At 33.9% G+C, this 27,024-nt stretch overlaps 3 protein-coding genes across 3 annotated transcripts; 2 read left to right on the top strand and 1 right to left on the bottom strand.

The window, feature by feature from the left end:
* Window positions 1-753: 753 nt before the first annotated feature.
* Window positions 754-7,659, top strand: LOC134279856 (C4b-binding protein beta chain-like). The gene is made up of 3 exons (XM_062762276.1): window positions 754-1,120; window positions 1,219-1,416; window positions 7,547-7,659. The coding sequence occupies exons 1-3, from the start codon at window positions 802-804 to the stop codon at window positions 7,657-7,659; spliced, it is 630 nt and encodes a 209-aa protein (XP_062618260.1). The 5' UTR covers window positions 754-801.
* Window positions 7,660-15,048: 7,389 nt separating this feature from the next.
* On the bottom strand, window positions 15,049-16,411 carry LOC134279847 (uncharacterized). Its single transcript, XM_062762262.1, has 2 exons — window positions 15,984-16,411; window positions 15,049-15,403 (listed from the first exon to the last, which is right to left on the bottom strand). Exons 1-2 carry the CDS (start codon window positions 16,359-16,361, stop codon window positions 15,191-15,193), a joined length of 591 nt encoding a protein of 196 aa, XP_062618246.1. The 5' UTR covers window positions 16,362-16,411; the 3' UTR covers window positions 15,049-15,190.
* Window positions 16,412-19,363: 2,952 nt separating this feature from the next.
* LOC134279846 (large ribosomal subunit protein mL48-like) lies at window positions 19,364-26,684 on the top strand. Its single transcript, XM_062762261.1, has 7 exons — window positions 19,364-19,541; window positions 19,749-19,831; window positions 19,925-19,979; window positions 20,982-21,109; window positions 24,492-24,594; window positions 26,167-26,256; window positions 26,500-26,684. The coding sequence occupies exons 1-7, from the start codon at window positions 19,515-19,517 to the stop codon at window positions 26,617-26,619; spliced, it is 606 nt and encodes a 201-aa protein (XP_062618245.1). The 5' UTR covers window positions 19,364-19,514; the 3' UTR covers window positions 26,620-26,684.
* Window positions 26,685-27,024: the final 340 nt, after the last annotated feature.

The raw sequence follows: 27,024 nt of genomic DNA, 5'->3' as shown, positions 1-27,024 counted from the left end.
TACTAAAGCCCTCACATGGGGGGTATGACTGTTGTCAAAAAAAATCATTTTTAATGTTTACAATTGTAGGAAGTTCAGGTATGAAATAATTTAAGAACAGTTTTACGAAACTTATCTAAACATATTAGTTCATTTATATCAGAACTATTCATCAAATCACAATAAAACAACATCATGCCACTATTAATTTTCACTAATTATGCCCCCCCCCCCCTCTTCGAAGAAGGACGGGCATATTACTTTGTTGCTGTCTGTCGGTCCACAATCAGTTTCTGTTTTTTTTAATTTTGCAGAGGTTGCATTGCACGTATTGAAATGCTTGGTATACAGATTTATCTTAAGAATATCTAAGTTAAAATTATATTGGGTACGATCGGACCATTTTGGACAGACTATTATAATGCCCTTTGGAGACGATCGGGCCATTTTGGACAGAGTTATGCCCCTTGGATTTTTATGTCTAAATATTTGGAGGAGGGGGCATAAGTGTTTTACAAACATCTCTTGTTCATAATTATCTCACCTTAGAAGATGGTGTTGGCCTTGACTTCCCCTTTGCCAAAAGATACTTTGTGGCAAGTTTGGTTGAAATTGGTCCACTGGTTCTTGAGAAGACTTAAAGTGGACCAATTTTGATCAGAGAAGCTCAGTTGAGCCTTTGGCTCAGGTGAGCTAAAATGCAGATCATGGATTTTTTTTTTTATTTCAGAATACGTGTATTGTGTCCTGTATTTCTTATAATTAGCGAACAACGGGGAAGTTCTCTAATCTTTTAATTGCAATTGTTTAGTTAACATCGCAATGGAGCTTTCATTAACAATTATCCTAGTACTGTACAGTTTGGTAGTATTTGCTGGTTATGCACCCACCTGGGATTATTGTAGGTGTCGGTGGTGGGATTGGGAAGCCTGGCGTTCGTGTAGTGTGAGTTGTGGGGGAGGATTCAGGCTTCGAATACGATATGTATCAATGTACACCTACTGTCAAAAATTTGAGATGTGTGCTTCCCCTGATATGTATAGAGACGTAGAGAAATGTAATCAGAATTGCTATAATGGAGGGACGTATACAAATAAATGTTTATGTGCAAATGGTTGGAATGGAAAATGTTGTTCGAATGGTAAGTTGCCAAATATAGAAATCTCTAAATATAATTTATTTTAGCTTTTCCTTATTGAATGTTTAAAGACGTTCATACTTTTTTAAACATTGAAACAGAAATAAGATGTGGAGATCCAGGTTCCCTTGATAATGGAGTAGTTCTGGGATCAGAATACACTTACGGGAAAACAGTGAACTATTCTTGTAACAAACATTACAATCTCATAGGCGGATCCCAAATCCGGACTTGTCAGTTGTCCTCGGACTGGAGTGGAATAAAGCCAAGATGTGAATATGAAGAACAGACAACGAAAGGTTTATTTTTTAGATACTGTAAACGTTCTTTTTTTCCACGGGGTCATAATTCCGCGAAATCTCAATTTCTGTTTAATTTACGAGTAGAAAATTACGCGGATTTCCTAGATTGTCACTATATGACTTACATTTATATTTAGTACGCTTGGACAAATTTCGGCGGAAAATTTGTGACCGCGTACATAGCGTAAATTAATACCACGCGGAAAAAGTTCTTCTACAGTAAATTGAAAGATGTACTCTTTTAAAACAAGTCATTTCACATAATGATAATTAATAAAATTAATTCAACATTTAGAAATCACAAGTTAAATAAGTTTATGCTTTTTTTACGCTCTAAAGGACAGATGATACAAACAAACTTTTGTCAAAGAATTTGAAAATAACAACTTAGATCATGTTTAAATGAATAAAATGAATTACTTTCACCGCGCAGTTTTTATTTTTTTATTCAAATTTGCACAGAAATGGAATTTAGAGTGAAAAATATTTGTACAGATTAACAAGGATGGTTTCATAAGGGTAGACTTCTGAACATCACAGAAGGTTTACAATTTCTTTATATTCTAGAAATTTATTATTTGCATCATTTGCAATGAAATTAGGCCAAAAAATATATATCAATCCAGGCATCCATTTTTTTTTTTTTGTATCATCTGTCCTTAAAATGATGCCAGTTAATTAATCATATACATTTACTCGTATTTTACTCCAATTATCGATACTTTACTGACAGTCCGAAACAGTCCTCTATGGATTTGGAATGTCGGTTTAAAAGATTCCAATTTTACGCCCTTCCACAAACGGCCCTTCTTGAACCCTTGAAAGGTAAATAAATAGTTAGGAATAAGAATTAAATGTATGGTTAATTATCGAATATCACTTATAAAGCTGGGAAAAACATCAATCAATAATACCTTAAGTGAGCGACAAAAAAAATCGGCTTTTTTTAGGTTTGTTCAATGCATTTGTAGCTCTCTCTTTTATCTGTCATAATTTTCTTAAGGACGTTCGATCCTGAACTTTTGAGTGGATTTTTGTCATGTCATTTATTTATTAAATTCTGCATCATTTTTAAGTTCTAACATTAAATCTGAATTCTACAATGCAAATTGAACTATATTCAATGAAAAAAAAAGAACGCGATTAAATTCCATTCAAGTAGAATTAAACTAGGGACTATATTTTGTGACGGAAGTTTTTTTTAGACGAAAATGATCAGTTTTTCACTGTTGAAATATAACAGTACTGTTTATTTTGGATTCCTATTTTTCCATACTGGTTGCACACAAAGCTGTTTTTGCAGTGAAATGTGTTATGATGGTTCTGAAATATCTATTGAATTATTTCTTATGAATTTTATCAACAAAGTGGGACAAATATAGTAAATATATTCTGAAAATCCGTGAAAAAATTGAGCCAATTTTAACGTAAAATTGACAATTTTTTAGTAATATCCGAAAATTAACATAATATATTTCCACTTTTGATGTTCTTATCTAGATATTCAAGATAACTTTGACCTATTTGCTTAAATTCAGAAAAAGTTTAAGACTTTAAAATAATTTTCTTGCTTATTTAATTTTCAATGCCAGAAAAATCACATTTTATTAGTGCAGAAAGGTCAAATAATTATGTTCCCCAAACGAAGTTGGGGAACATATTGTTTTTACTCTGTTTCTTCTTCTTATTATTATTATTATTTTTCTTCTTCCTGGGAAAATCTTTTCCGCGAATGATCTTGTAAACTACACATCCGACTAAGGTGAAACCTTTTTAGGGTCAGTAGGCATGTTATGTAGATTTGCGGAACAAAGGTCATTTTGCGCGCACGTGCTTGCAAGAGCGTGCACGTGCAACACGTGAAATGACCAATGTAATAAATATTGCCGTAATTTTTTTAATTTTAGATGAAATGTTTTAAAACTCATAATATAAGGATATATTAGTAGCATAGACAAGATGACGTGGTCAAAATAGCAAGATCTCACCCGCATGCACGTGCGTTTCGCTCTGATTGGCTGAAACTAAAGTCTCAATATCTTTCTTGTTTTTTGATAAAATCCTTTGAAATTTTGAATATAGTCATACATTAGGGAGATCTACAGCCTGATATAAAAGAATTATCATGAAAGAATGTGCATGCACGTGTGCTTGCAAGAGCGCGCACGTGCAACACCAGAAATGTCCAATATAATTGATATAGATGTAACTATTTAATTTTTTAATGAAATAATTTGAAACTTATAATATAAGGATATATTAGAAGCATAGACTAGATGACTTGGTCAAAATAGCAAGATCTCACGCGCATGCACTTGCGCTTTGCTCTGATTGGCTGAAACTAAAGTCTCAATATCTTTCTTGTTTTCCGACAAAATTCTTTGAAATTTTTAACACGGTTATACATTATAAAGATCTACAGCATGGTATATGAGAATTGTCATGAAAAGCATGCGCATGTACTTGTGCTGTAATCTGATTGGCTGAAAATTTAGATGCCTATAACTTTCTTAGTTTTCAACCAAACCGGATAAAATTTAGAATATAAATAGGTATAATGGATTCCTACATAATGGTACTATCAAACTTGAATGCACGAACATTCATTCATGCACCTGCACGCGTGAAATACGCAAAATGGCCAATATTTAAAAAAAAATTGTAAAGAATTTTTTTTTATTTATTCTCACGATATATAGATATGTTAATTGTTTAGGCAACATGCTATGATCATCTTGCATGTACATGCACGTTCGTGCGCGTACAATGCGTTAAATGACATATAGTTGATATCATTGTACCTTTTATAATTCTTTGATGAAATCCTCCGATACTGATAATATTTTTAAAAATGTCTTACAGGAATTAGGCACAAAAAGGGAACTGGGGAGCGTTTGGGGAACATCTGTAACGGTCCCCGTTACAATTAGCACTAGTTGATTATGCGAAGCAATTTGAAACTGTTTCTTAGTTACAATTTTAAAGTATCTTTTTTAAAACAGACTTAGAATTCATTTTGTTTCGTGCTTTAATTGGATAGAAATATTGCTGGGAAATTGTCGAAGATTTATTTTTTAATGTAGACACAAATTTCAGTGCAAAAAGGTCATATTAAATGTACTGTATAGCCAAAAGAAGCATATTGACCCCCATTTTTTGATTTGAATTTTAATTAAGCTATGTATGTAGAAACTAGAAATATACTTGGCAAAAAAAGTTTAAGACTTTAAATATCAGGATCGAACGTCTTTAAGGAGAAAGAAGCTACAGTTCCGCAGCTAGTTGCTACCCAAACTAAGGCCTTCTCACAAGAAATACAATTGTGAAATATGAAAGCACTAGCACGAAGGATAAGTTTTTGAAAGGTAGGTCAAAAAAAGGTCAAGGGGTCAACATTATTGTTGGTTTCTGAAAGAAAGGTCTTGTCACAAGGACTAAATATGCGAAGTATGAGAGCAATAGCCCTAACCGTTCAAAGGTTATGACTAAGTTAAAAGTTTTAAAAATGTAGGTAAAACTCAAAAGTCAAAAGATCAAAGTTCTTGGTTCCAGTGAAATGTGTTATCACAGGGTTTAAATATTTGAAGCTAGACATCCCCATAACCCTTCAAAAGTTATGATCAAGGTTTTTTTTTTTTTTTTAAAGTAGGTAAAATTCCAAGATCAAATGTCTTATGAAAGGTGGGGAGATAGGGCCTTCATACTCCACATATGTTAACCTTGTTACCATACATTTATTTGGAAACCAACAAAATTTTGGCCCCTTGACCTTGACCCTGGAGTTTGACCTACCTTCCGAAAACTTATTCTTGGTCATTACTTATGACGAGGTGATACAGGGCTTTCATATTTCACAATTGTATTTCTTGTAATATGACCTTACTTTGTGTACCAACATACATCTATTTAATTTGCGTTCATGAAAAGTTTAATCTTTGCTATGTTGCCATATGGGGGCATCAGTATTCCAGATATATTACGCCTTTCGTAAAGGCGTTATAACGCCTTTCCATTCAAAAAGGCGTTATTAAACCTTTCTAAAAGGCATTATTACGTCCTTTTAAAAGGCGTTAAGGTAGGATTCTTCTCATATTTCTAATATTTAAAAATTAATGAAATTTTCACAGAATCAAGAAGACAATACCAGTAAGTGATAGTATCAGTGAAATTAAATTTGACCGTTTTATATTAGAGGCAAGGTCAGGTCAAGGTCATTATCTTTTTCCTTGACATTAAGAATAAAAAATAACTGTTGCCAATCATGTGATACCTACTTCTATTTCAAAAGTTTAATGATTGTTCTTTTTGCATAAAAACATATTACTATATCGGGTCTATAGCAAGATATTACCAAATTTACACAAAAATTAATAATTTAACTTAACTGGATATTGGCTAATCCGAATTTTCTCTGTTTTTCTTAATTTTTTAGGATATATTAGTTATTTTCATATGCTTCCTATATTTAACTTTTTCTTATTTTCACATATAATAAAGTAGTCTTATAAATGTACAAAATGATACAAAAACAAAAAGTTTTTATCGTTTACTAAGAAAAAAAAAATACTTTTTATTGATTTTTGGCTCAAATCTGCACTTTGTTAGGAAGCGTTTAAAAGCTAATAAATTTCTAGTTTGTTTGAAAAATCATATTTATTTGATATATTTTGGAACTTTAGTACCTCATTATTAATCTAACTTACATTTGAAAATTTCTCGAAGACTTCGATTGTGTAAAATTTATAACTAAATTCATTGTTCTATTATAATTTTGAGAGACAGAAAAGAAGATATTTTCATACGCCACCATTCCGCCAAAAATATAGTCCCTGATAGTTTTCAAACGCAGTTTACCATTTCTATTTAAAGTTGTACAATTGTGATGAGGAAAGAAAAATATGATCTTTTAAATTCCTTACACCTCAATATATAAGACACATAAGCAAATCTACTTTGAGTGTTTCATCTAGACAGAAACCAGAGAAGAATCCTACCTTAATTCGCCTTTCTATTCCAAAAGGCGTTATAACACCTTTTAGAAAGGCCTTAATTCAGTTAGTAATGGTAATGGAAATAAAAGGTGTAATAACGCCTTTTGGAAAGGCATAATAACGTCTTTTAGAAAGGCGAAATAACACCTTTTGGAAAGGCGATATATGGCCTTTTAGAATGGAAAGGCTTAATAACGCCCTTTGAAAAGGCGTAATAATGCCTTTTTGAATGGAAAGGCGTTATAATGCCTAAAATGTAATAACGCCCTTTGAAAAGGCGTAATAATGCCTTTTTAAATGGAAAGGCGTTATAACGCCTAAAATGTAATAACGCCCTTTAGAAAGGCGTAAAAACGCCTTTTGGAAAGGCGTAATAACGCCTTTTAAATTTTTTTTCTCTCTTTTGATTGATCTTAAATAGGCTTTCTTATTGAATACTAGTCCTTTTCACACAATTATTTCACCCGGCTCCCATAATTTTTAATCCATTAATTTCATCTTTACGAATACCTTAAAATAATTTTACTTTCCTCTTCGTATATCCCCCCCAGCGTTGGATGACCGTCCGTCTGTTACATTTTGGTGTTTTCTATAGTTTATCAGCATTTATATACAACCATTTTGCATGGCATATATTGTACTCAAACATTTGTAACCTTCTAAATTTCTCAGTTTATATTTCTTAATGCTCTAGACTTTTCACATCGCCGCAAAACCAGCGGTCGCTCAACATGAAAAGTAATGAAACCTAATGTTGAAATCTAAAAGTGTAATTGAATTTAGAACCATTCCCAAGTAAGCTTGGACTTTCGGTAAGGCGTGGCATTCTCGGCGCTTCGTAATTAGCATTTGTCAAATGGCGAATAGGTTCTCATTGGTTAAGAAATTAATAACATCGGGAACTTTAAATTGTTGTTGACAACGATGAAACAACTTAAGCTCCACCTCTTTGCCGGACGAGCCAGTGTTATCGGTTATGCGGTACACTAATTGGCATGTGCCCGAATTTCTACCCCATGTATATTTCAACAGTGAAGGAAAGCTGTGTAATTTTCAGAATATGTAATTGAGAATGCCACGCCTTACTAAAAGTCCAAGCTTAACTGGTAATTGTCCTATCTAACCTTTTTTTTTAGCAGACCTAAGTAAAAATAGACAACGGAGAGTACTTAAAGGTATGCCTTCTTTCTTAAAAAATGCGACAAAATCAAGGACTGTAATGTTTAAATTATATGTCGAAACAAAATAAGATGCACATACATGTATATTTAAAATGTCATTGATTTACATGTACACAGTAAATATCAACTTCAAGAAAATAATCGATATTGATCACATAAACGTAAATTCACCTCATGCAGTTGTTTTACTGACAGTTTAATGAATTCAGTGGGTTTCTTTCTCTCAAAATGGGAGAAACTTAAGAGAGAGAGGGGGGGATTTTGTTGAAACTTTAACGCCTGCTGGCTTTGGGTCACAAGGTTTCGTGTTTTTTTTGGGAGGGGGGGATTTTTTTGTTGTTTTGGTGTGTGTTTTTGTTTTTGCATTTATGCCTACTTCAACTCGGAGTGGAACTAAGTAAGTTGTAAAGAACTTGTTTCCAATTCTTTTGCTTAAATCAATGATATATGTTAAAAACAACTCAGATACGTTTAAATCTGTAAAAGATAGCGAAAAATCTACAAGAATTTCGTTTACCTGGAGATAAGTTAAAATATCAAGTGAGCACGTTGAAGTACAAAATTTGATTAATGATGTGACAGAGATACATGTATCTTGCACCTATATCTTCAAGACTGCAAATCTGAACGAAAGTGTGATATACTCAAAAAGAAGATTAAGGTGAGACATTTTTATTTTCTGTGAGACAAAGAAAGTTTTATCTCAGAATAATTAATATAAGAAACACAAAATATATTTAGAAAATATAAATTGTATTTTAATCTACTTCGTCCAATGGAATTTCATATATACTTATGCAGATGACTTCGGGCATTTAAAATATATCTCTTTGTCGTGATTTGTTGATTGTACTTTGAAAATAATTATTATAAATTATGATTGAATATTTCCAATCTTTCTGATTAGCGGAGATCATGCCATGTAAGTCTACGATATATTCACCTGCACTTAACATTCCAGGTGAATATTATACAATTATTGTTGTTTCTTGAGGTCAATACAATGATTTAGCCATCTGAGGAGTACAATATTCACCAAGCCCGAAGGGCGAGGTGAATATTGTACTTTGAAGATGGCTTAATCATTGTATTGATCGAAAAAACAGCAATAGTTGTTTTATTACATGATTCACTGATAAAATTATACAGCTCATTACTTGTTTGCACTAAATTAATTAAGTCCTAGCCAAATACAAGAGAGAAGCAGAATTAAAATGTGCATAAAACTTACCAGTCATATCAATTTGAAATGTTTTTTTAATCAATTTTAGTTGACATGAAAAAATATAATGTCAGTCTTTTTTTTATAGGATAGATTTTGAAAGGAAGGAGTATTATCAGGGAAAATTAAACTGACTTCCAAAAAGTAAAAAAAAATTGTTGTTCAGTAAAAGTGTTGGAGGGGGTCCTGCATCCCCACTTACCACCCTCACCCGAAAATATATATTCGCTTGTGTTTTGTTCACATGAAAAAAAAAATCATAGTCGTTTAAATAGCTTTCCAAAACAATTTGTATCAATTTGGAATTTCCCAATCTACCTTTTTGTCAGCTGTCAGTTTTCACTGATAAACCTCCATCTTTCAAAATATATATACTGAGTATCCTATAAAAGAGCCTCACATATATATTTTTTTCAAATTAATACGACTGGTAATGTGTATTTATATTGTAACTTTGCTTCTCTCTCAGTTATTGGCTAGAACTTCAATAAATGCAAACAAGAAATGAGATCATTTTATCATTGAATCATATATAATTCCATTCAATTCACTTTATTGACAATTACCATGTCGGCATACAGTCATGAACATGAATAACATAACATAAATTAACACAATTAATACAAGCATATACAAAGTGAGAAATATGAGGTGAACAAAATTGTGTACTTCTCAATATTAATATTCATTTTTGACTTTCTTTTCTTGAGTCAAAGCACTTTTTCAAGAAACAACATATCCTTGTAGCAGATGAAATATTTGTAGGATTGACAATTTTTTTAATGGGGTTATCACTAGTATATGTGTTTACATTAAATATATCATTATATATATATATATATATATATATATATATATATATATATATATATAAAAAAGAATAATTTCTAGGAGGGGGGGGGGGTCGGTCAATACAATGATTTAGCCACATTCGAAGTACAATATTCACCTCGCCTTTAATTTCCAGCTCGGTGAATATCATGCTCCTCAGGTACAACAGCAATAATTGTATATTATGTCACTTTTCATTTTGAAATATTACTTGAATCCTCAAAGGAAGGAAATACTTATTTACCAGATTGTTGTTTCAATGTCTTATATTTGTTTGTTGTATTTTTATAAGTCAAATGGGATATCTGGACGAGGCATATGATATATCAAAACCTATCAACCACATCTCCAGAGATCCTACATACTACGTGAATCGTACAAGCTATCAAGGTATTCAGTGCGACTGTTTTATGCCCCTGTAATCGAAGATTTGGGGGTATATAATTTTTACCATGTCTGCATCTGTCTAGGTGTCTGTTTGTTTGCAAAACTTTCATCTTTCCCATAACTTTTGATTAGTGGAGCTATGACTTTCATATTTCACAAGTATATTCCTTGTGTCAAGACCTTTCTTTGGGTTACCAAAAAATTGACCTCTTGACTTTGACCTTGGAGTTTGGTGCACTTTTGCAAAAATAAAATTACCAAAATTTAACCTTGGTCCTAACATTTTAACAGTTGGTGCTTGGGCTTTCAGGCTTTAGATGTATATTCATTGTGACAATGCCTTTTTATGGATATAAATTATTACATGTATAAATATTTTTTGCCTTTTGACCCTGACCTTAGAGTTTGACTGAAGTATTTTTTTTTTAAATCTTCAATCTTGGATGTATTTTTAAACAATTTGTACCAGGGCTTTCATATTGCACAGGTATATTCCTTGTGGCAGGACCTTCTTTTGGATACCAAGGAATTACCTTTGAAAAAACTTTAACCTTAACTTGACTATAACTTTTGTACAGTCTGTGCTAGGGCTTTAATATTTCACAATAGTGTTTCTTATGACAAGGCCTTCCCCATTGTATATTTAATTCGAACCTTTGACATTGACCTTTGACCAAATTTAAGATGCTTTAACCTTGGCCCTAACTTTTGAATGGTTGGTACTTGGACTTTAATATTTCAAAGACCAGTATATTCTTTGAGAAAAGTCCTCTTTTTGGTAACATTTTTATCCCTTGCAATTTGAGTTTGACTTTCATTTGAGAAACTTTTAACCTTCCCAAGACAGCTGCAATATGGAGGCCTTGTAATTGAAGATTTAGGGGTATATATTTTTTGCCCTGTCCGTTTGTTTGTCTGTTTGTCTGCCAAACCCTTTAAACGTATCCATAACTTGTGAATGGGTGGGGCTATGCTTTCATATTTCACAGGAGTATTCCTTGTGACAAGACCTTTCTTTTGGTACCACCAAATTTGACCTTGACTTTAGAGTTTTACCCTCTTTACCAAAAAATTTCTAAACATTAACTATAGTCATAACTTTTGAATAGTAGGTACTATAAAGGCGTTCATACTTCACATGTGTATTCTCTTGACAAGACCTTTCAATGGGTATAATGATATTTAAGCTTAGAGTTTGACATATTTTTTTAAAACTTTAACCTTGATCATATTTTTTTAACCTTTAGTGATAGGGCTTTCATATTTCACAGGTATATTTCTTGTGACAAGACCTTACTTTGGATACCAACAATTTTGACCAGAGTTTGACCCACTTAAACAAAGGGCCCATGGGCCATGGGCCACATCACTCACCTGAGAAGCTTTGACCATTTTGTTCTTCACCAGATTTCCCCCTTGTAATACATATTGTGACCCCACCCTACCCCACTTATCATAATTTAGACAATTTGAAATCTACATTAACCCAGAAAAGTTTCAGCTTTTCTGGTCCAGTGGTTCTTGAGGAGAGGATTTTTAAAGATTTTTCCTATATACTGTATTTCTATGTAAAAATTTGATTCCCCATTGTGGCCCAACCCTACCCCCGAGTTTGATGATTTGAACAATTTAAAATCTACACTATCCCAGGATGCTTCCACATAAGTTTCAGCTTTTCTGGCTCTGTGTTTTTTTAGAAGAAGATTTTTAAAGATTTTTCTTATATATTTCTATGTAAAACTTTGATTCCACATTGTGGCCCCACCCTACCCCCAGGGGGTCATGATTAGTATAATTTAGAATCTACACTTTCCTGGAATGCTTCCACATAAGTTTCAGCTTTTCTTGCTCTGTGGTTTTTGAGAAGAAGATTTTTCCTATTTATTTCTATATAAAACTTGGATTCCCCATTGTGGCCCCGCCCAACCCCTGGGGTCATGATTTGAACAATTTAGAATCTACACTACCCCAGGACGCTTCCACAAAAGTTTCAGCTTTTCTGGCCAAGTGGTTCTTGAGAAGAATATTTTTAAAGATTTTTCCAATGTATTTCTATGTAAAACTTTGATTCCCCATTGTGGCCCCGCCCAACCCCTGGGCATCATGATTTGGACAATTTAGAATCTACACTTTCCTGGGATGCTTCCATATAAGTTTCAGCTTTTCTGGCCCTGTGGTTCTTGAGAAGGAAGATTTTTTAATGACCCCACCCTATTTTTGTCTTTTCTTTATTATCTCCCCTTGTGAGGGGACTTGGCCCTTCATTTTTACAATTTCAATTTCCCTTTATTCAAGGATGCTCTGCATTAAGTTTGGTCAAAATTGGCTAAGTGGTTCTTGAGAAGAAGTCGAAAATGTGAAAAGTTTACAGACGGGCAGACAGACAGACGGACGGACAAAATGTGTCCAGAAAAAAACTTTTACCATGACCATGAACCCTTGGTACCAGGGTTTTCATATTTCAACCCTCATCATAAGATATGCCATTAAGAAGCATCAGTGTTTCACAAACACATCTTGTATTATTTTTATAATGTCAATATTTTCTAAGTTATATTAATTTAAGCAAGATTATATTTTTGAATAATTTTAAATATTTTGAAAGAAAGAATACCAGAAAGGATGGATAGTTTTAATCAGCTCTTACTAGTTGATCACTGTTTCCTGTATAACATGAGAAATCAGATATCAAGCATATTTCTGATTACAAGTATTTGTAAAGTAATCAATTACTCTGAAAAAAAAAGTCATGTACTCATGATTACTTTTTATTATAATGGTAATCAGAAGTCTCTGTCAAGACTGTAGCTTTACTGGTTTCTACTTCTAATAAAGGAAGAGTAAAGGTAGCAGTTGGGACTTAAACTTTACAAAAACATTAAATAGAATAATGATCCAATATTAAGTCTCTTTCTGTGGCAAGATTGCAACAAGACTACAACTGTAGGAGTAGCTTTTCACAAAATTTTACAGAATTTTTAATTAAAATTACTTATCTTAGTGTAGTCTACTTGTGTGCCAAGTCATATTGAAATCAGATCAAAACTGTAGGAGGAGTAGCATTTTGAGTGCATTTCAAAGAAATTTCTATTTTTAGTAACCACAACAACACCGAAATCGAAATCAAAAACTGATATACAGAATTATGTATCTTAGAGTAGCCTACTTGAGTGCCAAGTTATATTGAAATCACACTGAAACTAAAGGAGGAGTAGCATTTTGAAAAATTGTTTACAGACAGACAGATGGATAGACAGACGACATTACTATTGCATAGGCTGTTCTGGTCTCTGACCAGTAGAGCTAAAAATGTGCTTAAAATCATATTCTTTGATGATGTTCATGAAATGTTTTTCAGTTGACAAATTACATATAGTAATAATAATATAATATTCTTCAAAGGAATATATAGTTAATCACAGTTATTCAAGTGTAGTGTGGTAATAACTTTCCAGCTTTTGTTATTTTTCTTACACCACATTGGTCAGGAAATATGAACTTTATGCATTCCATTACAATTTACATGATTTATAGGATAACATTTTTTACTTAAAATACAAATATATACAGTGTAAAATGACAGGGTTCTTGAAATAATTACTTATTCCATCTTCTAAATCTGAAACTAAAACAAAGGTAGAATTATGTAACTTACAGTCTGTTGATTTATTATTGACTTTTGTTGTATATAAAAGAGAGAAAACATAATTGTATGCTTTTTTTTCAAATATTGCATTTATTTTTTAGCTAACTCGAGCGGAAGCCTCAAGTGAATTTTCTGATCAAAAACGGTCTTTCCTCAAAGGGGGGGGGGGGGGGGTAATTGAGAATTCTTGAAAATTTGATGGCATCTTTTAAGAATCTTCTTCTCAAAAACCATTGGGCAAAAAGATAAAATTTATGTGAAAGCATCATTACATACTTGAAATCAAAGTTATTTTCATATCATAACCCCCCTAGAAAAAGGGCTGGGCCACAAGAGGGAGTCACATTTTTTTTAGGAATATATTTGAAATGTTTTATTTCTCTGACAAAGAATCAGATTGAAATATTACAGCCTCTTTTCCAATCATTCAGAAAATATTGCTAAGGTTTTTCAAAAGTTGGTCAAACTCAAAGTTCAAGGTCTAAGAGTCAAAATTGTTGATACCCAAGGGAAGGACTAAATTTGACCTTGAACTTGGAGGTTTGAATCTATTTTTTTTTTTTTTTTTTTTTACAGTTTTTACATGTAATCTGGCCTGGTAGTTCTTGAGAAGTTCTTAATAATCTCCCATCTTCTGAACAAACTTCAAATCAATTCACCCATGGATGCTTTGTGCAAGGTTTGATTGAAAGTGGCCCAGTGATTCTGGGGCAGATAATGTAAAATGAGAAAAGTTTACAATAAAAATGATGACTATTAAAACAACAGACAAAAAAATAAATTATGACCCAAAAATCTCATCTGAGCTAAAATTTGAACCCATGTAGAATCAATAAAATTTGATACATGTAATCTCTAACATCATAATCACAATACATGTATAACAAATGAAGAAACATTTTGTTTATAAATTCATAATTCATTAGTCTTTTCACAATAACTGCAGTACATGTACTGTTCTTTGCAGGGCAAAATGCATCCTCGCAAGCCAGGGGTTCTGGGTCAACACGTTGCCGTTGGACCCCTGGCATATTTCATTCAATATTTGTTGGCTGACTGTAGCAACATCTTTCTAAAAAATTAGAAATCTTCTGATCTCTCAAGTTCAAGTTCATTTATTCACTCACCTTTGAAATGCATCGTACATGAGGACAATGAGAAATATTTACAGCAATATTTACAACAATCACATTAGACCATTCTGTAATAAACAACTTGTTACATTTGCATGTGCATTCAGGTGTCAACTGAATCCTTATGTAACTATTTATGAAAGTTTTAATTTGATTGGTGCTTCTCAATGAGAGAAACAAGCTCACAAATATTGAATGAAATATGCTAGGGGTCCAACAGCAACATGTTGACTCAGGACCCCTGGTGTGCGAGGATGGGCAAAATGATTTATTATCAATCAACAAAAACTTTGCCAAATATTATTAATATGCCCTGCAAAAGAATGGAACCAAATTTATTGTGATAGGACTATTTCATATGAAAATTTGTATTGTTAATTTCAAGAATCATGACTAATTAGATGCTTGAGTTTATCTCTCCATTCCTCCTCTGAGATATCACTGGCCCACTGTGGAATGTTACTCTCTGGAAGTTTCACTGAAGTCATTGTCTGTTTGATTTGTTCAGATTGGACCTCACTTATCTGAATGTCTCTGTTCACTTGCTGGTTCCACAAAAGTTCCCCTGGAGAGGGTCTAGGTAAATCAGGGACCTGAAACACAAAGTTATCTCATTATTCTTCATGAAGATAATTATTTTCAACCTACCAGGGATAAATATCAATGCTGGTTAGGTTAAATAATTTGTTGGATTGCAAGATAACAGTATTCAAAGTTATTTTTTTAACCTTTAAGTGGTGTGTGTTAAAAAAATTCATTTGGATTTTTTTTTGGGGGGGGGGGTTGTAATAAAGAACATCTTGTTCAACTTCTGTGGTATCCTTACCACATTTAAAACCAATATGGCCATGTTCATGTATGATTTTTTCATGAACATCTGAAAATGCGAACATTATGTACCTGTCATGACAATCACCACAACTGTGATATCCTAAGTTGAACTAAAATATTTTTTTTTCACTGACAAAGTTTACACCACTTTCATAACACTTGATTGATTCATATCTATTAGACAGAAAATTTCCAGAAATAAAGTTTTTATTAATAATCAATAAAAAATGATTATAGTAATTTATCAAGACTAAGTCATCATACTGAATATTTAATTAAATATACCATTGAAAAGTTTAAATGTATGCACGTACACAGTAAAACTTTTTGTTAATATAATACCTTCATATAAGATGGTGTGTTTCCCCCAGCAGTATGCAGTCCTGACGGAAGTCTGCATGCTTCATCAGCCGCAGTACTCCTTTCTAACTCAGTATCAACTGTCACTCCACTACTAGATCTTACTCCACCTGGATCCACTGCCACTCCACCTGAGTCCACTGTAATACCTGATACTACATCTTCTGGATAATCCTCGTCATCAGAGTCTGCCGTGGACTGCTGCAGCATCTGGTAGCCATTGTTTCCGAATTCTTCCTCTCCTTCCTCGCTATCAGAACTGTCCACTACGATCATCTGATCAGGGACGTCCAGGACATCAACATCTTCCTCTCCTGTGTTTGGTTTATCATTGTCATCAGCTTTGGGTATTGGTGCCATGTAATTCTCCAAACCTCTGTGAAGTTTAGAAGGGAAATCGTAAAAAAAGTTCTATCTATTGTAGTAATGATAAGATTAATTTCGGGAATCTGAAGTTCTATTGATTTATTTTCTATTTTATTGAACACCCTCTAGAGTCTCCTTTCTTTTGTTATTTATTAATAAATTCTTTTGTTCCAAATATAATACAAGAGGCCCAGGGGCCACAGCGCTCACCTGAGCACATCAGCCAGGAAAAAACACATATCAGATCAGAACTGAAAGTTAATTTAAGTTGGGGGGGGGGGGGGAACCCCCAAGGGGATCATAATTTGAACGAACTAGAATCTACATTACCTGAGGATGATTCCATACAAATATTACTAATCCTGGCTTTGAAGTACTTGAAAAGAAGATTTAAAAAGGTTTCCCTATATATTTCTATGTAAAACTTTGGTAAAACTATGTAAAAACCCTTACCCCGGGGTCATGACTTGAACAAACTTGAATCTACACTACCTGAGGATGATTCCACATGAGTTTCATCTTTCCTGGCCCAGTAGTTCATGAGAAGAAGATTTATAAAGATTTTTCTTATATATTCTTATGTAAAACTTTGATCGGCCATTTTGGCCCCACCCTACCCCTATGGGATCATGATTGGAACAAACTTGAATCTACACTACATGAGAATAATTTCACATGAGATTCATCTTTCCTGTCTCAATGGTTCTTGAGAAGAAGATTTTTAAAGATTTTTCCTATATATTCCTATGTAAAACTTTGATCGGCCATTTTGGCCCCGCCCTACCCTCGGGGGTCATGACTTGAACAAACTTGAATCTACACTACCTGAGGATGATACCACATGAGTTTCATTTTTTCTGGCCCAGTGGTTCTTGAGAAAGAAATTTTTAAAGATTTTTCCTATATATTCCTATGTAAAACTTTGATCGGCCATTTTGGCCCCGCCCTACCCCCGGGGGTCATGACTTGAACAAATTTGAATCTACACTACCTGAGGATGATTCCACATGAGTTTCATCTTTCCTGTTTCAATGGTTCTTGAGAAGAAGATTTTGAAATATTTTTCCTATATATTCCTATGTAAAACTTTGATCGGCCATTTTGGCCCCGCCCTACCCCCGGGGGTCATGACTTGAACAAACTTGAATCTACACTACCTGAGGATGATACCACATGAGTTTCATATCTCCTGTTTCAATGGTTCTTGAGAAGAAGATTTTGAAAGATTTTTCCTATATATTCCTATGTGAAACTTTGATCGGCCATTTTGGCCCCGCCCTACCCCCGGGGGTCATGACTTGAACAAACTTGAATCTACACTACCTGAGGATGATTCCACATGAGTTTCATCTTTCCTGGCCCAGTGGTTCTTGAGAAGAACTATATATTCCTATGTAAAACTTTGATCAGCCATTTTGGCCCCGCCCTAACCTCGGGGGTCATGACTTGAACAAACTTGAATCTACACTACCTGAGGATGATTCCACATGAGTTTCATCTTTCCTGGCCCAGTGGTTCTTGAGAAGAAGATTTTGAAAGATTTTTCCTATATATTCCTATGTAAAAATTTGATCGGCCATTTTGGCCCCGCCCTACCCCCGGGGGTCATGACTTGAACAAACTTGAATCTACACTACCTGAGGATGATACCACATAAGTTTCATTTTTCCTGGCCCAGTGGTTTTTGAGAAGAAGATTTATAAAGATTTTTCCTATATATTCCTATGTAAAACTTTGATCGGCCATTTTGGCCCCGCCCTAACCCCGGGGGTCATGACTTGAACAAACTTGAATCTACACTACCTGAGGATGATTCCACATGAGTTTCATCTTTCCTGGCCCAGTGGTTCTTGAGAAGATTTATTAAAAATGCCAAAATTAAAAAAAAAATTTCTGTAAATCATAATTATCTCCCCTTGGAAAAGGGTGTGGCCCTTCATTTGAACAAATTTGATTCCCCTCTACCCAAAAATACTTTGTGGCAGGTTTGGTTGAAATTGGCCAAGTGGTTCTTGAGAAGAAGTCGAAAATGTGAAAAGTTTACAACAACGACGACAACGACAACAACGACAACAACGACTACAACGACGACAGACAACGGACAAATTTTGATCAGAAAAGCTCACTTGAGCCTTCGGCTCAGGTGAGCTAATAAAGCAGTGAATTATTTCAATCAGGGCCTTTCTTTGTTGGTCTAAGGATCACGCTTTCCTCTCTCCCTCTTTTGGTATGATTTAACAGGTAATTTATTTCTAACTTAATTTTCTATTTTCCTGAAATTACGTATTTATTTCATTTTGATACTTATAAACCTTTGTTATCTTTCTTTTTATTTTGATGTTATTATAGGCGATAAGTAAAATCAATGGACCAGGGTTGATCCATGGACACTGGAAGTAAACAAAAATATTTAGGTATTGAGTATGTGCATGTATAAAAATAAACATGCAAATACATGCACATACTCAATATCAACATTAACTTCCAGTGTCCCTGGGTTGATCAATTGATAAGAACGCACTGCTTAATGCTTACATTAGTTAGAGTAATCTAACTGTGTCTCGGGAAAAGCCAAACCAGGTCCATAGGACATTTATCATTTTAATGATGGAACATTCTATCTACAGCTTACATCACAGGGGCTTGTCACGAAATATTTATGTTCTTTTAATATAGTTACCTTACTATATTAAAAGAAGATAAATATTTCGTGACAAGCCCCTGTGCTTACATTAGTCATTACACATCTCTAATAAATTAACAATTAAATAATAACATATACTTAATCTTACTGAAACATATTCCTCCACCAAAACACTATACTTTGTTATTTTTCATTCTCTTTTAATATATCAAAAGACATAAAGCAATAAGATTTACCTTAATTTAATTTGTTATTTGTCACCAGATTCTAAAATGAAAGTACGTTTTTGCAATCAACTCGTTCCAAATATATTCCTTTTGGTCGGTTGGTAAAATGTTATTAATCGGTGTCTTATCATTAATCTTTAATATTAATTTTAAGGGGAATATTGGTGTACTCTTTAAAGTAGTATCATTTTAAAGAAGATTATATGAAAATTATGACCAAAAAATAGTACCGGAAGTCTTGTCACGAAATTTCTGTGATAGCATGAAGAAGTAAACATGGGTCATGTCTTAAAAATTTTAGAGGTATTAAGTATTTTTATACAATATTCACACGAAACATCAGTTTTAGATTTTGTCATTAAGTCAAGAATAGTAGCTTTTTCCCATTTTAAAATAGTTTCTATATTGACCATCTTGGTAATTTTGTTTTTGAACGTAAATCCCCAAAAATGAAGAGGAAATTCAAGTTTGTGCAGATTGATTGAGAGCTCTTTTTTCTTATTATGACAGCTGGGAAAAGCAATACGGTTAGTTTCATCTGAAATAAACAAAACTTTGTGCAAGCGATGTCAAAACAACGTACTTCACAAAAGGTGAGAAGTCTTGTCTTTAAGTTTAACTGGTTGGTTATGAAAAATAAAATCTTATGTATTTCCGATTATTAATGAATTTGTTCTTTTTGACAGGAGTTGGTTCACAACGGGTTCAAAGCTATTTGGTGTATGGGAACCAGATGGCCTGGTAAGTAGTTGTCAAACCTAGACAATCGTACAATGGTCTTGTATTTTGCTTTTTATCCTAAAAATTACTTTAATTAAATAAATTGAACTTACGTGAAAAAGATGGCATTTCAGCAAATGCTTGTGCAGCATTACACACTGTGTAAATCTGCAGTTTTACAGGAATATATATTTGTAAGAATTAGAAATTCTGATTTGTGTCTTCTTTGTCTCGGACAAATGATTTAATCTGTAAACATCTGTGATAGGGGGATTATTTGTCATATTTAAAACAGCATAGCTATTCCTTATGTGAAGCATTGTCAGGCAATGTGAGATTATTGAGATTTTTTTTTTTCATTTTTAATCCACCAAAAATTTTGCCTTTTTCTAGATATGAAAGATGAATATTAGTAATTGAAATGCAAGGATAGATGAAATCAAATTTGCCCCAAAATTGTAATTTTAGTAATAATTTTGTAGTTTTACAGATAAAAATTTTCAGAGCATGCTTTTTTAATATGTATATCACCTGAAACAATCCCAAAACACATAAGTAATTGAGTTCTACCAAATATTTATATCCCCCACTTGAAAAGTGGGAGGGTACATAGTAATCTGTATATCCGTCTGTCTGTATGTCTGTCTGTTAAGCTTTGGGGTACCCATCTCTTGTCCATAACTCGTCTTATACCACTGAGTGAAATTTAATGAAACTTTCACAGAATCTTTATTACATATTGCCATTGTGCATTTCCTATTTTACTTTTTGATCTGACACATATTTTGGGTTTCCCGGCCACAGCAAAACAATGGACTTTGCCATTATAACCATATGGGAGACGGGGGTATCATTTAGTGAGCTCATTGCTCACAATACCTCTAGTTTAAGAAAGGGAGTTGAATTTTTGTACTTGAAGAAATAAATAGATTCTTCATACCTAATAATGGAGACTTGCAAATCAATGCATTTACATGTAGCTAGAAAAGAGCTTTGAATATGTTTATAGCATTGTTATTTCAGGATGAGCCTAAGGTAGGAGAGTATAAGAAGATTGACATACAGCTAACAGGATATGATTTTGTTGTGCTGGAATCTTTCTGTAAATTTGTAAAGTCAGTCAGATATACAATGGATCTAGACATGAAAACGTAAGTCATAATTTGATGCATACTCAAACCTTTGTTATTATACCCCCACTCCAAAGGAGAGGGGGGTATACTGTTTTACCCTTGTGTGTGTGTCTGTCTGTCTGTCCGTGTAGCTGTGTGTCCGTGCGTCCGTCTGTAACAAATTTTCGTCGCAGTTTTCTCAGCAACTACTCATCGTAGGACGTAGATGCTTGAAATTTTAACACAATCTTCTCTGAGGCATGCCATATGGTGGGAAACATTTTCGATCAAATCCGATGTCAACTTCCTGTTTGTCTGTGCATCTGTCTGTTTCATACATAACAAATTTTCGTCGCAGTTTTCTCAGCAACTACTCATCGAAGATGCTTGAAATTTTAATACAATCTTCTCTGAGGCATGCTATATGGTGGGATACATTTTCGCTCAAATCCAATATCAACTTCCTGTTTGTCTGTGCATCTGTCCGTTTCATACATAACAAATTTTCGTCGCAGTTTTCTCTGCAACTACTCATTGTAGATGTTTGAAATTTTAACACAATCTTCTCTGAGGTATGCCATATGTTGGGATACATTTTTGTTCAAATTGGATATCAACTTCCTGTTTGTCTGTGCATCTGTCCATTTCATACATAACAAATCTTCGTCGCAGTTTTCTCATTAGCTATTCATAGCGGATGCTTGAAATTTTATTACACTCTTTGTTGAGGCATGCCATATGGTGGGATTAATTTTGATATGAATCTGATGTCAACTTTATATTTTTTAGCTCTTCTGAGCCAAAGGCTCAAAGAGCTAATGCTATGGCCATTTGTGCGGTGTGCGGTGTGCGTTAACTTTTTAGAATATGGGCCATAACTCAAGAACCCCTTGGCCAATCAGTACCAAATTTGTCACAGGGTATCCTTGGCCCAAGGGCTACCATTTGTACTAAAATAAGGGTTGGGACCCTAAAACAAGGGGAGATAATCAGGAAAACAAAACCAAAAGTACTGGTTGCTAAAAAATCTTCTTCTCCAGAACCACCAGGCAGATTTTCACCAAACTTACATACAAGGATCAGGATATGTTGAAGATTAAAAATTGTTCAAGGCATGACCCTGGGGCAAAGGGCGTGGTCTCAAGGTCACTTCAAAGTTGACCTAAATTTACAATTAATAAAAACGTGTATATTTTTCTTACTATAAGGACTAGAATCATCAAATCTTGTAAGTTGATGCATCTTACGACTTCACATCATGTTAACTCAAAAGTAGGTCAAGGTGACCTACTTTTTAAATTTTGCGGGGATTTGTTTTCAAATTGATTTGAAGGCATATTTTGGACACTTTAAGGCCTATGATCATCAAACTTTGTCAGTTGATGCATCTTGGGTCCTTGAACAATGTAAACTTAAAAGTAGGTCACTGTGACCTACTTTTTGAACTTTATGACTTATCCTTTTAAAAACATTAAATCCCATTATTTCAGACACTGGGAGGTTTAGAATCATCAAATCTTGTACTTTGATGCATCTAGGGACTTTAAAACATATTTATAACAAAGTAGGTCACTGTGACCTACTTTTTAAATTTTGCCGACATTTGTTTTCAAATTGTTTAAAATGCATATTTTGATTACCTTCAGACCTACGATCATCAAACTTGATCAGTAGATGCATCTTGGGTCTTTGAAAAATGTCAACCAAAATGTAGGTCACGATGACCTACTTTCGACATTTTATGGCTATATTTCAGTATCTTAGGCATTTATTGGCTTAGAATCATCAAACTTTGTGAGTGGATGCATATTTAGTTTTCGGAGAGTGATGACCAAAAAGTAGGTCATGGTGACCTACTTTTGACATTTTATGGCTTTATTTAAGTATCTCTGGTACTTATTGGCTTAGAATCATCAAACTTTGTGAGTTGATGCATCTTGGGTTTTCTGAGAGTGACGACCAAAAAGTAGGTCATTGTGACCTACTTTTGACATTTTGTGGCTATATTTAATAATCTCCGGTACTTATTGGCTTAGAATCATCAAACTTTGTGAGTTGATGCATCTTGGGTTTTCTGAGAGTGACGACCAAAAAGTAGGTCATAGTGACCTACTTTTGACATTTTGTGGCTATAATTAAGTATCTCTGGTACTTATTGACCTAAAATCATCAAACTTTGTCAGATGATGCATCTTGGGTTTTCGGAGAATGTCGACCAAAAAGTAGGTCACAGTGACCTACTTTTGAATATCTCAGGTACGTATTAGCTTAGAATCATCAAACTTTGTCAGTTTAGGCACCTTGGGTTTTCGGAGAACGTCGACCAAAAAGTAGGTCACTGTGACCTACTTTTGACATTTTTTGGCTATATTTGATTATATCTGGTACTTATTGGCTCGGAATCATCAAACTTTGTCAGTTGAGGCATCTTACGGTTTTATTGAATGTCCAACAAGATGTAGGTCACGGTGACCTACTTTTGAATATCTCAGGTACTTATTGGCTTAGAATCAGCAAATTTTCTCAGTTTAGGCATCTTGGATGTTTGGATAACGTCGTCCAAAAAGTAGGTCACTGTGACCTACTTTTGACATTTGATGGCTATATTTAATTATCTCTGGAACTAATTGGCTTAGAATTGTCAAACTTTGTCAGATGATGCATCTTGGGTTTTCAGAGAATGTTGACCAAAAAGTAGGTCATGGTGACCTACTTTTGAATATCTCAGGTACTTATTTAATTAGAATCATCAGTCTTTGTCAATTAATGTATCTTGAGTCCTCAGAAAATTCCAATCAAAAGGTAGGTCACTTTGACCTACTTATGGTATTTGATAATTATATTATAATATCTTCAGTCTTAACTGGCTAAATATTATCAAACTTTGTAAGTTGATGCATTTTGGGTCTTATGATACTAATAGAGTTGGAGGCTTCTAATAGAAGTGATAGATTGTACAATTTATCAGAAGAGCGATTCAAGGCCCTTGGGCCTCTTGTCTGTGCATCTGCCTGTAATTGAACTTGTGTATATTAGCATGATGGTGCTTATTTACATCAGAGCGGGGGTATTACTAGTGAGCATTGGCTCACAGATTTCTTGTTTTTAACTTGATTTTATATTGCGGATTCCAATAAAGCAATTTTTATAAGTTCAGTGTTCTTGAAATACTTCAGAATGTGAATGTTTGCAGCAAAAATACTGATTGCAATTTTATTTATTCTCACTGATTTTAAGTTTCCATTATAAAGTTGGTTTTTATTAAAGAGGGGCATCAGTATTTCTTTAAATCTCCATGTAAATGAATGCGCCCAATTTTTTTTTACTTTCATAATATATGATACTGTGCCACACAGGCAACCCATATGAATTCTGTGTTTGTGTTTTCCATGTTATTATTTGAATTTGTTTTCTTACATAGAGTTACAATTCCCCCCAGAAGTCTGAATATAAAGACCTACCATACACACTCCACTAAAGTTCAAGAAGCTTTTAATTTGAAAAGATATGAAAGAAAACTTAGAGTAAGTATTGAGACTTAAAAAAAAAATAGGCATTTACATGTATATAATTTTTTATACCCCCCCCGCAAACGAAGTTTGGGGGGGTATATAGGAATCACCTTGTCCGTCCGTCCGTCTGTCTGTAGCTGTCCGTTTATCTGTGCAATCGTGTCCGGTCCATATCTTTCTTACAGAGGGACATTAGAATCTTCTACTCCACACAAAGATTGCTCATGACCTAAGGATGTGTCATGACCTTGACCCAAGGTCATTTGGGGAAGTTCAAGGTCACTGGAAGAAAAATTTCATAATTCATGTCCGGTCCATATCTTTCTTATGAATAAACTTGGTAGGTTCTCATTTCATACAAAGGTTGCCCATGACCCAATGGTGTGTCATGAACTTGATCCAAGGTCATTTGGGGAAGTTCAAGGTCATTGGAAGTAAAATTCATAATTTGTGTCCGGTTCATATCTTTCTTATGGATAAACTTGGTAGGTTCTCATTTCACACAAAGATTGCCCATGACCCAAGGGTATGTCATTATCTTGACCCAAGGTCATTTGGGGAAGTTCAAGGTCACTGGAAGAAAAATTTCATAATTCGTGTCCGGTCCATATCTTTCTTATGAATAAACTTGGTAGGTTCTCATTTCATACAAAGGTTGCCCATGACCCAATGGTGTGTCATGACCTTGACCCAAGGTCATTTGGGGAAGTTCAAGGTCATTGGAAGTAAAATTCATAATTTGTGTCCGGTTCATATCTTTCTTATGGATAAACTTGGTAGGTTCTCATTTCACACAAAGATTGCCCATGACCCAAGGGTATGTCATGATCTTGACCCAAGGTCATTTGGGGAAGTTCAAGGTCACTGGAAGAAAAATTTTATAATTTGTTTCTGGTCCATATCTTTCTTATGGTCCGGCTTGGTAGGTTCTCATTTCACACAAAGATTGCCCATGACCCAAGGGTGTGTCATGACCTTGACCCAAGGTCATTTGGGGAAGTTCAAGGTCACTGGAAGAAAAATTTCATAATTTGTTTCTGGTCCATATCTTTCTTATGGTCCGGCTTGGTAGGTTCTCATTTCACACAAAGATTGCCCATGACCCAAGGGTGTGTCATGACCTTGACCCAAGGTCATTTGGGGAAGTTCAAGGTCACTGGAAGAAAAATTTCATAATTCGTGTCTTGTCCATATCTTTCTTATGGATAAACTTGGTAGGTTCTCATTTCACACAAAGATTGCCCATGACCCAAGGGTGTGTCATGACCTTGACCCAAGGTCATTTTGGGAAGTTCAAGGACACTGGAAGAAAAATTTCATAATTCATGTTTGATACATATCTTTATTATGGAAATATTACTTCTGAAAAACCCAGCGGGGGGTATTTTGTCCCGTTTGGACAGTTATAGTTTAGAATCAGGGCCTTATATATAATCGTTTATGATATTAATCGCCTGTATGATAAGAAGAGTACCGGTATTTCTCTGAGTCAGCTACAACACCAGAGAGGATGATAGAAATTGATTCCACATCAGCTTATACATGCATATTATATGACACAGTACTGTACTTTGATTTTTTTAGTTTGAAAATGTTTCCTGCACAAAGTTCCCAATATTTCTGGAAGTTTTAAGAAAACACCTACCAGAAGGAGTGGATTTACAGATCATGGAGGTAAAAGAGATGAACTGGCATGTTCCATTGAAAAAAAAACCCACAAACATCATAAAATTCAAAAAATACTGAATAAAATAAGCTTTGGAGAAAAATATTGATTCTTAGTATATATTATAAATTGCTAGATGGGTATTATTCTTACAAATAAAAAGTCACTTTCGCAGATCGAAGTAGAAGTGGCACATTCTTTTATATTCAATACATGTACTTTTATTAATATTCATGATTATATTTTTGCAGTTCTCAAAAGAAATGGAAGACTCACGTTATATCCCAAGTGATGAAAAATTACACCTTTTAGCTCGACTTGCATCTCTGGAGAAAGAGAAAATAGAAAGGGAGAAAAGAAAAGACAAATAGTGATGGATTTCTATGTGATTTATATAAATTCTGTGTGATATGTGAAATAAATGATTGCTATTTAATGTTCAATTTATTTTCCCTTCTTAGGGACTCCGACCCTCAGCCAGGAAGGACAACTCTTTAATTTATAATTTAATTCAAAAAGTCTTTAAATGAAGCTTGAAAATTAAATCTTTTCATGCAACAATTTTCATTATATGCCTCTCAATGTCCTTCAAGGTTCTTTAAACATCTCAGAAAGGTCTAATTAAAAGTAGAATTTTTTATCCCGAAAAAGCATTTGCAGATACCAATGTTTATTAACATGATATGAAATTAGAAGTAATTTATGGAGCTTGGCAAAGAACCTTGAAGCACATTGAGAGGCATATAATGAAAATTGTTGCTTGAAAATATTTAATT

Source organism: Saccostrea cucullata, unplaced genomic scaffold (assembly GCF_032062105.1).
Source record: "Saccostrea cucullata isolate Sc308-1 unplaced genomic scaffold, CSIRO_AGI_Scuc_v1 ctg614, whole genome shotgun sequence".
In the NCBI taxonomy this organism is placed as follows: Eukaryota; Metazoa; Mollusca; class Bivalvia; order Ostreida; family Ostreidae; genus Saccostrea; species Saccostrea cuccullata.
Note: the sequence above shows the minus strand (reverse complement) of the source record. Positions and strands in the feature narration are given on the sequence as shown.